We start from the raw sequence: 14,375 nt of genomic DNA on the forward strand, positions 1-14,375 counted from the left end.
GTGAATGTTGTGAATTAGACGTGTGACTACACGGAAACAGCAGGGTAACATCTGGCGAGCATCTCACCCTGTTCCAGCCATCTTGACCCGTCACCTCCACACTCGGAGCTACACGTCTGTAGACCAGCTGTTATTACAGAGTCCTGTACCCACAGCGTTTCGTATATTTCATATATTTTTAACATTACAGTATGTTAACCCTTTAGAGTAGACCCCCCCAAAATTACAATTATAAACCTTTTTTTAAAACGACCAAAATATGGACAAATTAATTGCGTGCTTATTGTAACCATGACGTCAAAGTGCTTTTATTTGCTTCTGTCTATAATAAATAGGTCCTGAGGTGATTAGTTCTGTCAGATGAGAAATATTATGAGAAACTATTTGTTTGTGACGGACAAACAAAAGAAACAGACAAGTTGTCTGTTCAATAATAAAAAAAAAGCACTCGCTTTACCTAATGGACCCATTATACCTGACTCTTAGATTCAAAAACACACACACACACACGCACGCACACACGCACACGCACACACACACACACACACACACACTGCAGCCTGAGGGCTTTGCCATTCGCCCCCTGAGAGAAATTGCTCGTTCATAATCAAAATGACAAACAAATGGAGGCTCTGCGTGGGACACCATTTTGGAGTGACTCAACCAAAACAAACAGAGCTGTGACAGAGGAGGAGGAGGAGGGGGGATGAAATCAAAGGTGAAAGCGGCTGCAGCACACGGGCTTAGGGACGCACAAGTGAACACACACAAACACACGGTTTCTGCTCTCGGCCTCCGCGGAGCCTCCAGAATAATGAAATATTGGTGTGCGCTGAGAAGAAACATTACGCTTAAAAAAGAAAAGAAAAAACCTGACACAGACGCCAAGTGTTCAACAGAACCGAGGCCGATTCAAAGCTCACTCATGCTCGACTCCCGCCGGGTGTTGTTCACGATTTTTTGCCAATATTTGACGAGCATATGATAATGAGAGCGACCTGTCGTCGTATCTGTTGAGCGAACACACGTCCGTCGCACGGACACAGAGGTCGTGGTGGCAGATGCTGCAAGTTGTAATGATTTGTTGAAATATCTCTGGCTCTGTACTTTTCTTTTTTAATGAAAAAGATGACAAAGGTGTTAACGTCCACGTGCAGACGAACATGTGTGTCTGTGCAACATGAGAGCGAAGAGACGCTGATCGCTGCCGACAGGAAACATGTGGAGCGAGTGTTTTAACGTGCAGCAGGTCGTCTCGCTCTGAGTCACGTCAACGTCGGCAGCTGAGCTGGAGTCGGCGATCACTCAGGTTATTTGAGGTTCGCACACGGCGGCGAGACGTAAAGGTCAGAGTTTAAGGTGAGGGTTGAAAAAAAATGTACTTTTTCAGTTCTAGTATGATTCAAGCTGTGTGTGTGTGTGTGTGTGTGTGTGTGTGGTAACTTGAAACATGACAAAGTATTTTATTTTTTCACTGTAACAAAACGGACAAAAGCTTAAAAAGAACAAATGAAAATGTTTGTGCGACTGCAGACATGAATTATGTAATATGACACTATTTGATGTGAAATAATCTTTAAAGAACGATATTAATTTACTTTGTCTGATGAGATGCTCAGAGAATAAAATTAATATCATTTCACCTGAAGACAGAAAGTCTTGGTCCTGCATTAGTGAATATCCAGCAGGACTTCATTGATTGATGCCTGATTTTATGACCTGATCATGAACATAAGCCAAAAAAGAATCCACTGAATTCTGTCGTGGATCTGGACAAAGGAGCGGATCCGTTTACCTTAACATTGTGAGATTCTGAACACATCACTACTCAGACACATTGGAAACAACTGGATCTAATAAAGTGAACTGTGATAGCGCAGCTCAGGTAAAAGCCTCAGGAGAGAGACCAGGGACACTGTATGAGACTATATAAACACATTAACAACTGACACACACACACACACATGCACGCACGCACGCACGCACACACACACGCACACACACACGCACGCACACACAGGTATCTATAATCAATAACATCCCAGTTTAAACAGAGAGAAGAGATGTGTCCGATTGCTTCAGTTTCTTGTTTCATCGTGCTGTACAGTATGTCTCTCTTGTTGAACAAACACAAACACACGTGTGTGTGTGCGTGTGTGTGTGTGTGTGTGTGTGTGTGTGTCCGCTCTATCTCTGCTTTCTAGCTTTGCAGGCTGGTTTTATCGATGCAGCAGTTTTCAGGCCGTCTCCGTGGTGCGTTGCTCGGCCAAGCCATTTAGGATATTGTAACGCTGCAGCGGTCAAGTCTGGCACAGTCAGGGAGAACACACACACACACACACACACACACACGCACGCACACACGCGCGCGCACGCGCACACGCACACGCACACACTGTTCTTTGTATCTTTTTGGCAACCAGGAACGTTTTTTTCTCACCCTGATGCCAAAGCGTCTTCTGATTGCCTTATCTGGACGCTGTCGCCGTGCGGCCATCTTGGCTTGTTGTCAAACTGTGTTGCCAGGCGATCAGTCGAACCTTTAATATTCTGACTGTTGTACATATTTTCTTTATCATTTAATTGGATCAGCTAATGAGCGAGAGCCTGAAAGATGGGGGGGAACGTGTGCGTGTTCTCATCTTTTTTAGGTTATGTGATGATATATATATATTTATATATGAATATATTTATACTCACAGCTGACACTGGTCTCCCTTGATGCCCTTGGTGGTGCAGAAACACTTCCCCGTGTTGACGTGGCACACGCTGGCGTGGCTGTTACATTTACATGCTGCAAATAGAGAGAGAGAGAGAGAGAGAGAGAGAGAGAGAGAGAGAGAGAGAGAGAGACAGAGAGAGTTAGGATTTTATTTTTGAAATCTGGTGATGAAATGGGGACAAATTACAGTATCGATACTCTTTCTAAGGAGAAGGGAGAACGGAATGAGAAGAAGAACAAAAGACGAACGCTACGGTGAAAAGAGTGAGAAGAGCAGGAAAAGGGCAAATCACTTATCCACAAAGTCGTTCTCACTCTGAACAGGTGTTCAGACACAGTAGAGATGTTTTCTCACGTTTCCCTTTTTCTCTGGCAAAACTGTTCCTGATGAACCTTTAAACTTTTCCTTTGAGAAGAAACCGGGCAGAAATAGTTTCTGGGGCAACACAAGGTCTTTTTCTGGAGATGATTTCTGTTGAAAACACAACTGATATGAAGCGTATGAACATTTTAAGTGTCTGTAGTTGTTACGACCTGCTGTGACGGGGTTCCTTTCAAAATGGAGGACGGACTCCACGGTCGTTGCTGGGTGTAGAAGTGGACATTGACTGTTTACACTGGAGCGTGGATACGGCCTGACTGACAGCTGGCGCCGTCCAATCGGTGCACGGTTGCAGGTGCAGGTGGACCCGCTCTGAGTCAGAGTCACTGGCCTGCTTGTGTTTACAGCGAGTCTAATCTCTTTAATCGTTTTAGAATGTGGAAGCGGAGCATGATGCAGCCGAGACACTGGATCACTTCTGCATGTGTGTGTGTGTGTGTGTGTGTGTGAGTGTGTGTGTGTGTGTCCCTCTCCAACTGAATTGACTTTGTGCTTTTTTTTCTTTCCCCAATTGGCTCCGAGACGGGCGGCATAATAAAACAGCGGTGCGCTCAGGTCAAGGCACAGCCGAGGAGAACGGCCTCTTCCCTCCCCGATCCAATTCACCTGCTCACACACAACAACTTCAAGGTAGCGGACACACTGACGCTGCTTTTAAATGTTTAGATATCGAGAAGTCCAAGGTTGCACGGCGGAGCGTTTGAATTTCCGCAGGCCGGATGTGTCGCCAGCAACATTAACAACATATGATTTCAGTCCATTACTTGAAATCACATGTCACAAAGAGAGAAAACCTTTTGCACAGTTTTCATACTGGACTGTGACGCTTCTGAGATGAGGAACGTGAGACAATACGACGAATCACAGGTGTGTTGGTGCGGCCGCGGGTCGCTCCCCCGCTCTTCATACAATATTGATTTTGTGGAGAGTCAAAGGCAAACAAAGGACACGGCTCAGAGAAATGCATATGCACGCACGGGTTCTGCCAGCGACTCTTGCCAAATACTGAGAACAGGGGAGACGGAGGAGGACGGAGCCAGAGAAGAAGATTCTGTGAGGCCGCCAGTGAATTAACTGTGCTCAGATTTCACTAACTGTAAAATGTCAAAGGTCCCGATTACAGGAACAATGAAGACTCACATTACACAATCTCTACGTCTGTAACGTGGGAAGAAGACAAAGTTAAATTTCAGAGAGAGAGAAGTGCACAAAACAAACGTGGCGGCGCTGTGAACCCCTGAGCGTCACACGCGGCGGCGGCGGCGGCGTTTCATCTCCAGTCAGAGAAAAGGTCTGATTGGGAAACGACTCACATCTCTGACGTGATAACTATCTACCTAACATCTGGCCGAATCGAAGACGTGGCGGCATCGGCCTTTTTTCTCCAGGGGACGGTTGCACCAACTGTTCTTAAGCCAAGTTTGTCGCAAGGAGACGATCTAAGTCCAGACGCGTTGTGACGCCTGTTGCACCGACTAGGTCCTAAGGATTCTCCTCACTAAGAGCCAATCCAAGTCCAAATGATGGAGCCGGTGTGAGAAGAGACACTGTATCCCAACGGGACCATGCTGGTAAAACAAAAGGATGATTACTGTCTTTTCATTCTCTGCTCTGTGTGTTTAGTCAACTGTGTGTTTTTTGTGTAGCAATATTTTATTTCGTTGGATGCACCTACAGTGACAATGAGGTCGATTCTGATCGTGAAAAAACACCTTGTCTGTCCCCTCGTCTCCCCCGGTTACTGAGAAGACGTCAAAGTGTGGTTTGTTTTTGTTTTTTTAAGCAAGCACGCTACGAACCTTACGTGGTCAAATTCACATCCAAAAAAAACCAAGTTTCTAATGGATAAATCAAGTTATGTAACAGCATCAGTGTGGAGTGAACATCGCATCGACATTCAACATTCAACAATGAGGAGAACAGTCGGCAGACGAGAGATATTTCTGTCTGTATTTCTTCTGCTCCGTTTCTCTGTGTGTGTGTGTGTGTGTGTGTGTGTGTGTGTGTGTACCACAAGTATCTGCTTTATGTGAGAGATGGCTTATGTGGCGGGGCAAATTAAATTTGATATTCAAATCAAAGCACAATACTGACTGAATAAATATCAAAAAGACAAAGCACTGCGTCCTTCACCTTTTATATTCTGTGGTGAAGCTGCGGAGACGGTGACCAGTGGCCCGGAGGCTGCTCCAGGAACGTGACACCCTCACGTTCAACCCCGAGGCGTCAGCGCGTTACAGTGCAATACTCAAAGTCATGCTTGAAAACATCCACGCACAGACAGACACACGAGCGGAGGCTCGTCTCAGGGCGCGACACGCGCAACGGTTCATGAAAGACTTCTGTCAGATCTAAAGACGAGTAACAGGTCCAATAAGATCTACGTTAGGCCTTTTTATACAGTCAATACAGAAAAACTAACTGAATATGAATCTGTACACTTGATTAAAGCTGTAGCTGTTCATGCTTTTTGCTTTCAATAAAAAATGAATCCATTCATTCAGACATTTAAACTCCTTATGGTGAAATAAGCACTTGACTCATCCGACGCATCACAATCACATCACAGAGGAGGCGAAGGATGGAAGGAGGAGGAGGAGGGTGAATGAAACGGACGAAGGAGAAAAGCACATCACGCACCAAACACTTGCTGACAACACAGAAATGAGCCACAATAAAAAAAGAAACCTGATCTCTTTGCAAAAAAAAAGGCTGATTTGAAATAAATCATATTTCCCACGACTCGTTCAAGACCCCCTGAAGAGAATACAATTTCTCAGCCCACTGCCTCCGCGTGTTCACACAACACAAAAGACGCTTCTCGTCAGGGTGTGTGTGTGTGTGTGTGTGTGTGTGTGTGTGTGTGTGTGAGTCAGTCAAAGATGAGGAAATAAGTCAGAGTGAAAACATTAGAGAATAATCCTCCTGAACCTGTTGACTGCTCCTTCATCTTAATCCCGAGAGGGATGAGCACACAGGAAAAGTAAAGAATAAAAAAATGTCTTCTTGGTGATAGACGTTACTCCAGATGTATTTTGTACAATTGAGCCCAGAACCACACGTTGGACAAAACTAAACTTATCGACACTAAACATACATATTTCTTAAACACACACACACACACACACACACACACACACACACACACACACACACACACACACACACACACACACACACACACACACACACACACACACACACACACACACACACACACACACACACACACACACACACACAATATATCTAATGTATGTTGAGGAAACGTAAACTCCGCCTCCTCAAAGTGAAAAGTTCACACCAGTAATAAAATGAAGGAATCAGAAGCAGCTGTTGTTTTCCGTGTGAATCATCTTTCTCTCTTTCATCTTCTCTCAAATCGTTTCTCTTTTGCGCAACAAGAATCTTTCCGTCGACACGATGAGTCACAAATTTCCAAAAAGCTGTTGAATATGAGCACCTGGACTTGGAGGTAGATTCTCAAATCCATCGTTGAACTCCTGCGTCTTTTTCAAGAATCTAAAAAAAAAAAATATATACATATATATATATATATATATATATATATATATATATATATGTATATTTTTTCAATCACTTTTTAAAAGGTCTTTCATTATGTCTTTGTGTCATTCATTACTCTTGAGTGACTTGGTTGTCGACAATCAGTATTGCATATTTATTCATATTTGTGTTTGACGCTTCTGAACGTTTGTGTTTGTTAAGGCAGGTGAAATTTTTAATGGGAGGCCACAAACTTAATATAACTTGACACTGCTCATGTCAAGAGTGCAGCATCGTCACACCTACAGCATGTGTTGATTGGCCCGCAGGTCAGGGTCTACATGGAAAATCATGAAGATCGTGTGTGTGTGTGTGTGTGTGCGTGCGTGTGTGTGTGTGTGTGTGTGTGCATGCGTGCGTGCGTGTAGTGAGCGGTGACTGTGTCATGTGTGAGTGCACATCTGTATTAGAGCGACACCTCTGAGTTGACACGTTCTAATATTATCCACGTTTCAAAGAGACAAGCAGCCAATTAACCAAAGTTCATCTTCTTTTAAAGCATCAGCTCGTCGACGCAGTCGCCGAACAACAAAGTGCACACGTTTCTTTCATATTGACTTATCATGTTGAAATATTCATTTTATTACTGAGCTTTATTTTAAACCACTGAAACGTCGGCACAGATAATGTCAAATTAATTTACCATCAACGCTGATACCGACGTGTTTATGAAAGGCTCATATCAGCTGGCTTTAATCCGCCAAACCGCCTCTAGTTCAAACGCCATTCTTCTGCTTCAGGTTGCAAATGTTATAAAGATAATAATAATAATAATTTATCCAACACATACTTAATTATTGAAGCGTCTAACGGATCGTAAGTTGCTGAGGGAATAGAAAAAGGACATGCGACATCGTCCAGATCCTGATCAATCACCATGAATATGAAGTATATATATTGATATATATTTTAATCTTCATCATCAATGTCACCTTCCACCTTCTGGCTGACTCCTGCTGTTTCTTTGTCATCGTTGGCTCTTTGGTGAGATGAGAGAGGACGGAGCCTTTTTACTGATTTTAATGAGGGGCAGTGAAGGGGCCCGAGGGCAGAGGGGGTAAGAAGTGAAATACATGGGAACACACGACACTGTATCTGCATAAGAGGAGAAGATTTTTTTTTCATGCCTTGATAACATCAAAGAGTCAAGACTTTTCCTTCCCTCAGCAGATTCTGCTCAGTGACACTGTCGACCTGTAAATGTGTTTTAATTACACATCGTTCATAAATTTACTGTATACGTCACAGTGCAACGAGCAGATTTGATAGTTTCTTCAACAGGTTTCAAACTTTTGAGGGCATAAATTATAATAAGCAAATAAAAATAAAATATGAATGGAAAAATCCAATGAACACAACAGAGTCACTGTATTTGGGTTTTTAAAAATCATTCAGTCAAATTATGTGGACCTGAAATTAAATTTTGGGTAGTGATGGAAAAAGCCATTTAAAATCATATGTGACGAAATGTTTGTGTTGTTGTTGTTTGTTTATGTGGAACCATATGTTTTTGACCAGTCGGATGCCAGAGAGGGAAAAAGACTGAACACCCCTGAGAATGATGGGTACCGAGTGATTCCACCACAGGGCTTCACAGGTACATGAACACACACACACACACACACACACACACACACACACACACACACACACACACATGAACACACACACACACACACACACACACACACACACACACACACACACACACACACACACACGAACACACACGAACATGAACACACACACACACACACACACATGAACACACACGAACACACACACGCAAAACAGACGTGCTGAGGACAACAGGTGAAAGAGTATTTGGCAGCGTCTCTCCCCCGCTCCTCGACTGCTGCTGGAGCACAACAACAGCTGACTCTGTCTGATCCATCACACACACACACACACACACACACACACACACACACACACACACACACACACACACACACACACACACACACACACACACACACACACACACACACACACACACACACACACACACACACACACACACACACACACACTCCCCTGCTGTCCCAGTCTCTCCAGCTCCTGCACTGAACACAGATTTACAAACAACCCCCGCTGATGCAGCCTCTGCTCCGAGACCGTTCATCAAACCCCCGAACCAGGGACATGAGCTGGAGGAGGAGGAGGAGGGAGGGAGGGATAAAGGGAGAAGGAGGGAGGAGGGGAAACAATACGTGATCTGTCGGCAGATGACAGATCATGTGACCAAAACAACCACCAACCTCCCTGGTCTGTACACAATGTTGTGCCTCTGATTCTCTGATTTTGTAAATGTTGCTTCACTTTCCCAACGGAGAAAGAAACCAACTGGATTTATCGCCTCATAGTTTTAAAACCTCAGCAAAAACCAGTGAAGTGATGGTTTTGAATAATGGGCCTGAAAAGTGTTCGGGCCACAGACTGGATGTTAAACACGGACGTAGTCACCGCGTTCGGAGAGTGAAGCCTCAATGTCTGAAGTGTCTGAAGCCTGTATTCTCTGTACTGACCAGCAGGGGGCGACTCTATGAGAATATGACTTTACTTCTCACTTGATATACAATGTCAGAAAAACATTTTCCTGTGGAGATTATTGTTCAATCTCTATGTTCATCCCAATCTATCGTCATGACCCAAAGAAGAACCCGTTATATCGGATCCAGGATTTCTTCGACATGGCGTGTTATGGCGCTGGTTCCCAAAGACAAAAGAGACGTCTTTGAATCGCTTGTTTTGTCCACCCACAGTGTGGAGGTGAACTCCGGCAGACGAATAGTCTGCGGAGATGGAGAGACGTCCGACATGTTGTCGGCTGCGGCCCTGAAAGTCCGGACAAGGTTAACGGTTCAGTCGGGGACACACACACACACACACACACACACACACACACACACACACACACACACACACACACACACACACACACACACACACACACACACACACACACACACACACACACACACACACACACACACACACACACACACACACACACACACACGTTTGACAAGGTTAGTTAATCATCTGTCATGAGGACACGTGGAACAGTCAGACTCTCCTCTCCTCTGTCTGTCCTCCGTCTCTTTCACTCTGCTCATCCCTCCATCCGAGAGCAACTGTCCCTTTCCACCGACATTAACCTTGGACATGTCACCACATGGTTTCATCCCTTTCTCTTTCCGTCTGCCCGTCTTTGTCTTTGTCTCCCCCCCCCCCCCCCCCCCCCCCCCCCCTTCCATCTTCTTTACAACCCTACGAGCCGCAGCCTCACAAAGCCGTGTCTCTATCATTCAGAGCTCTAATCGGCTACACATCATTGCCTCCCAGCCGTTTAGCCCAAGGTAAATCTAGTCGTCCCTGTTGTAGAGAGAAAGAGAGAGAGAGGTGGAGAAAGAAAAGGAAGATGAATGGACCGATGGACGGATGAACAGAGAGGGGGAACTGTGAGAGGACATTTAGGGATCTGCAGGAGGAAGCAAATGAATGTGGATACAAGCAGGTTGCAGAAGAGAAGAGGGAGGATGGAGAGGAAACAAGGGAAAGAGGAGAGGGGACAAAGAGTGGGATAAAAAGAGGAGATTATATTAAACAGAAGGATAAGGAGGCAAGATGGTAAAATAACATTTTTCAAAGTAAAGAAGACACTGGATGAAAGAAAGAAAAGGACAGAGTAGAAAATGTGGCCAGAGGATCGAGAGCATGAGAAGAAGACAAAGCTGCAGAGAGACAGAGGACGGAGTGAAAGAGGAAAAAATACAAAACAAAACCAAGAAAGAGGAAGAGAAAGTGCATCAGCGGTCGTCCTGTACGCAGGCGACGGGAGGCGTCGTGCATCTATCAGCCGCGGCGAAGCGCCGCCAGAGACGGAAACGCCAGTCAACTCAGGAAATAAGAAAATGATTAAGAGCGATTTAACGCCATGCGCTGCCGTCAAGACAAAATGCACATCTGTCAGGACGAGACTGATGCTGCTGCACCTCCCCTCCCTCCCTCCCTCCTTCATCACTCTCCCTCGTATCAAACCCCACCGGCCTTCAAATCACATGCACGCCCCACTGTCCTGCAGCTTCTTGCATCTTCCATCATCTGACTTGCACATGTAATCTGTTGTTTACTATTTGAATACACATGAAGCATGTGTGCGTCTCTGTGAGCATCTGCCGACGTCAGCACCCCCACCTCACACCGAGTCAAACGTCTCTGCAGAAAATACTCTAAATGAAATCAGAGACGACAGTAAGGTGTTGAATCGGTTTCCCTCCAGACTAGATTTACTTTCACCCCTTTCATTCCTGTTTCCTTCTCCACTGGCCTCCATTAACTCTTATAGAAAGCACAGCTGCGTCTAAACGCTGCCCCCATCAGGTTGTGTGTGTCTATTACACATGAGCTGGTAAACAGCTGGTTTCCACCTGAAGCCTGAACGACGGTTTCAGACATTTGGTTTAAATTTTAGGGTATGAAACAGTGGGCTGCACGGTGGCGTAGTGGTCAGCACTTTCACCTCACAGCAAGACGGTTCTGGGTTCGAGTCCCGGTTCAAACCAACCAGGGCCTTTCTGTGTGGAGGTTGCATGTTCTCCCGTGTGTGCGTGGGTTCTCTCCAGGTTCTCCAGCTTCCTCCCACAGTCCAGAGACATGCAGAATGGGGTCAGGTTCATTGGAGACTCTAAATTGACCGTAGGTGTGAATGTGAGAGTGAATGGTTGTTTGTCTCTGTATGTGGCCCTGTGATAGGCTGGGACCAGGGTGAACCCCGCCTCTTGCCCAATGTCAGCTGGGATTGGCTCCAGCCCCCCCCCTGCCACCCTTCAATGGATAAAGCGGTAGACGATGGATGTGAACACGTACACGCTCCTCGTCGCCACCCCTTATGCACTCACCGTTGCATTTCCCTCCGTTGACGGGGTCGCCATAGTAACCGGCCATGCAGCTCTGGCAGTGCGTCCCGGCCGTCAGGTTCCCACAGCGCTCGCACACGCTGCCGTTCACACACCTGCTGTGGCCGTTGCACTGACACGCTGGGGAGGAAATCACACACACAAACACACATATACAGTTCATAATGCACATACCAGCTGAAAGATAATGACATCACCGTTGGGAGTTGTTTCATCATTACGTCTATATACTGAACTCAACCAGGTCCTCAACTCACCTGGACATTGGATGAAGGCCCAGTTGAAGCCTCTGTCGGACGAACACAGACTCTGGTCCAGCACCATGTCCCGGTCCCGGGACCCGGCCCTCGGGTTGGCGGGCTTCAGCGGCCCCCGGTAGGACCCCTCCATGCACACGCCCTTACCGGTGTTACTGGGATCACCGCACCAGCCGCACTCGGCTCGCTCCAGACACTCGCCGCACATCCTCAGACCGGAGCAGTTCTGAGCTGGAGGCAGAGAGAAGAGTGAGGACACAAACTCTTAACCTCGACTTCACCAATGTTTTGTTTTCAGAGCAAAAAGAAGTCGCTCGTCTTAAATGACGTGTGTAGGTTCAGTTAGACATTCAACACAAAGTGAGTAAACAAACTTCACCAGATATGAACTCTACATTCAGCTGGACTCCGACTCAGCTGGTCGGATATTCACGGGTTCGCTTTTACTCGCGCGACTGGTGCGAGTACATTTCAACGATCCAGCGACCAAACTTGCTGCGTTCACACCAAAACGCCAAGCGAGGAGTTTTGCCGCAGGATCAATAAAAGGTACACTTGAATATTTGCTCTTTCTTGCAAAATTTGTGGCGATTTGCAAATCGTCTCTGCCGCCTTTGACTTTGTATGAAATCTCATCGACGCAAAAAACACAGTCACAGTCAGGAGAGGAGAGAAAGGATATTTGATTTCATACGAGGGGAACAACTCAAAAGTTTATGATTACTACTTTTATTGAGATTTCACATCCACTGATCTTGGAAGATTAAAGATTAAATACGTTATTTTGAACATCAACTTCAACAGAAGTATTTTTTTTTTAGTGCAAGTACATTTACGCAAAGTATTTATATCTACATTTTTGTCATGTTTGAATGAAAATGACCCTTTAAATCATAAATCTGCCCATGTTCTGTGGGCAACAGCTTCAAGCGAAGCATTAAAACAATAAAAGCCTGAAGTGACGTTATGTAACCTCGCTCATATACGTCTTCTGGTTTTTTTGGAACATTTTCTTTGGTCCACAACATTCACAAAGAAATTGACTCTACTTCCCCTCGTCGTCGGTTCCACATGTCGAGAAAAGCATTTGTATTCATAAAGTGGATGTGACATTCAAAAAGGGCTGGAGCAAATTAAAACTGACACTTTATTTTCATGGAACGGCATTCCATGTTTGTTAAATAAGGAGAAGCTCCGTCACGCTGTCTGTCTCTGTTGTTGACTGACTGCGGTGGAGAATAGTCGCTTGGTGTCAGGAATAAGAAACTTCTCGGCCTTCGCGAGAAGTTTAACTCCACGACTGGTTTCTGAACCTTCCGGTCGACGAGGACGCGTCGTGACGGACGTCAAGTCTGCAGCATCTCGGGAGAGACTCTTCTGCGTGTGCACGAGAGGTTCAGAAGTTATCGGAGGGGATGATTCAAAAATGAAGCATCAAGTTAAATTGGCTTTTTTTTTTCCCACCAGAAGTTTGCGCGACTCGTTTGAACACAGATGTTGTGCTGCTGAACCTGTTCCTCCTCCTTCCTCCGCCAGCGAGCTCCCGTCCCTCCCAATGTGCGTTTGCGTTATTCAGCTGCAGCGATGCTGATTCGTTTGTTCTCCTTCCCTCTTTATAATTACAAACTTCTGCCCTCCACGTTCTCACATTCACTCTTTATCTCGTCTCCGACACACTTTCTTTTTTATCCTCCTCTCCTGGACTTTTTCTTTTCTTTTTCTATTTTGATTCACTAAGCCGCCTCCCTCTCTCACGCTCTTTCGACACCATTGTGCCCTCGACTTTTCATTCCCAGTAATCTTGATATAATATCCCCCCCCCCCCCCCAGATTACTTGAAGTCTCTTCCCTCCGGTTTTTAATTTCACCTCACTGGATCTTCACTATCGTCACTAGTTCAACAGAATATCTCTAATCCACCACACAGCGGGCGGCGTCTTCTGCTCCTCTTCTTCTAGAGAAGCAAATATTTACACACCCAAGAGCAGACGTTAATATTCAATATAAATACCAGGCCTGGTTACAATATGATTCAAACTGTAGGAAACTGGTAGATGCTCCATGTAACTTCAAAAACCTTTAATCAAACATTAATATTATCATCACATTCTTTGCTTCTTTTTGATTGAATAGATTCCAATTTGCAGCCGTTTTGTGTCAACCAGGTCCAGTTGCCGTACATGCTGGGGACCGTGGACGATTGGTGGGAGGAAATCTTCAGGTGATAAACTTCTGGAGCTGATTGATTTTAAAAGAAAACATAATAACTCAATTTAAAAAAAGGTCCTTCATTAACCCCAAATTTTTCAAGACATCTCCACGTATAACGATCTTAAGTTTATATTGATGAGAAAACGAGTTCCAACCATATGATGTCATATTAGTGGCCTGATGAAGTCACTATGCACATATTATTCTGCCTTCAAACTAAACGCCAAGCGAAGTTTCAACAACCCGCGAATATCCGCGGACATCAGCGACGTCGGGAGGAACTGGTCGCTTCTTTGGTTTACATGACATCGCGT

The 14,375-nt window shown here is 45.3% G+C and overlaps 1 protein-coding gene across 6 annotated transcripts in view; it reads right to left on the minus strand.

Annotated features, from left to right (window-relative positions):
* Positions 1–14,375, minus strand: part of atrnl1a (attractin-like 1a) — a 148,908-nt gene that overhangs the window by 84,814 nt on the left and 49,719 nt on the right. For all 6 annotated transcript variants that reach the window (XM_035605647.2, XM_035605644.2, XM_035605651.2 and 3 more), the window contains 3 exons: positions 11,851–12,081; positions 11,576–11,713; positions 2,701–2,794 (listed from right to left, as the gene is read on the minus strand). In XM_035605647.2, coding sequence (XP_035461540.2) covers positions 2,701–2,794; positions 11,576–11,713; positions 11,851–12,081 — 463 coding nt within the window. The remainder of the gene's footprint in view (positions 1–2,700; positions 2,795–11,575; positions 11,714–11,850; positions 12,082–14,375) is intronic.

The sequence above is a fragment of the Scophthalmus maximus genome, chromosome 10, assembly GCF_022379125.1.
Source record: "Scophthalmus maximus strain ysfricsl-2021 chromosome 10, ASM2237912v1, whole genome shotgun sequence".
NCBI classification, from domain to species: Eukaryota; Metazoa; Chordata; class Actinopteri; order Pleuronectiformes; family Scophthalmidae; genus Scophthalmus; species Scophthalmus maximus.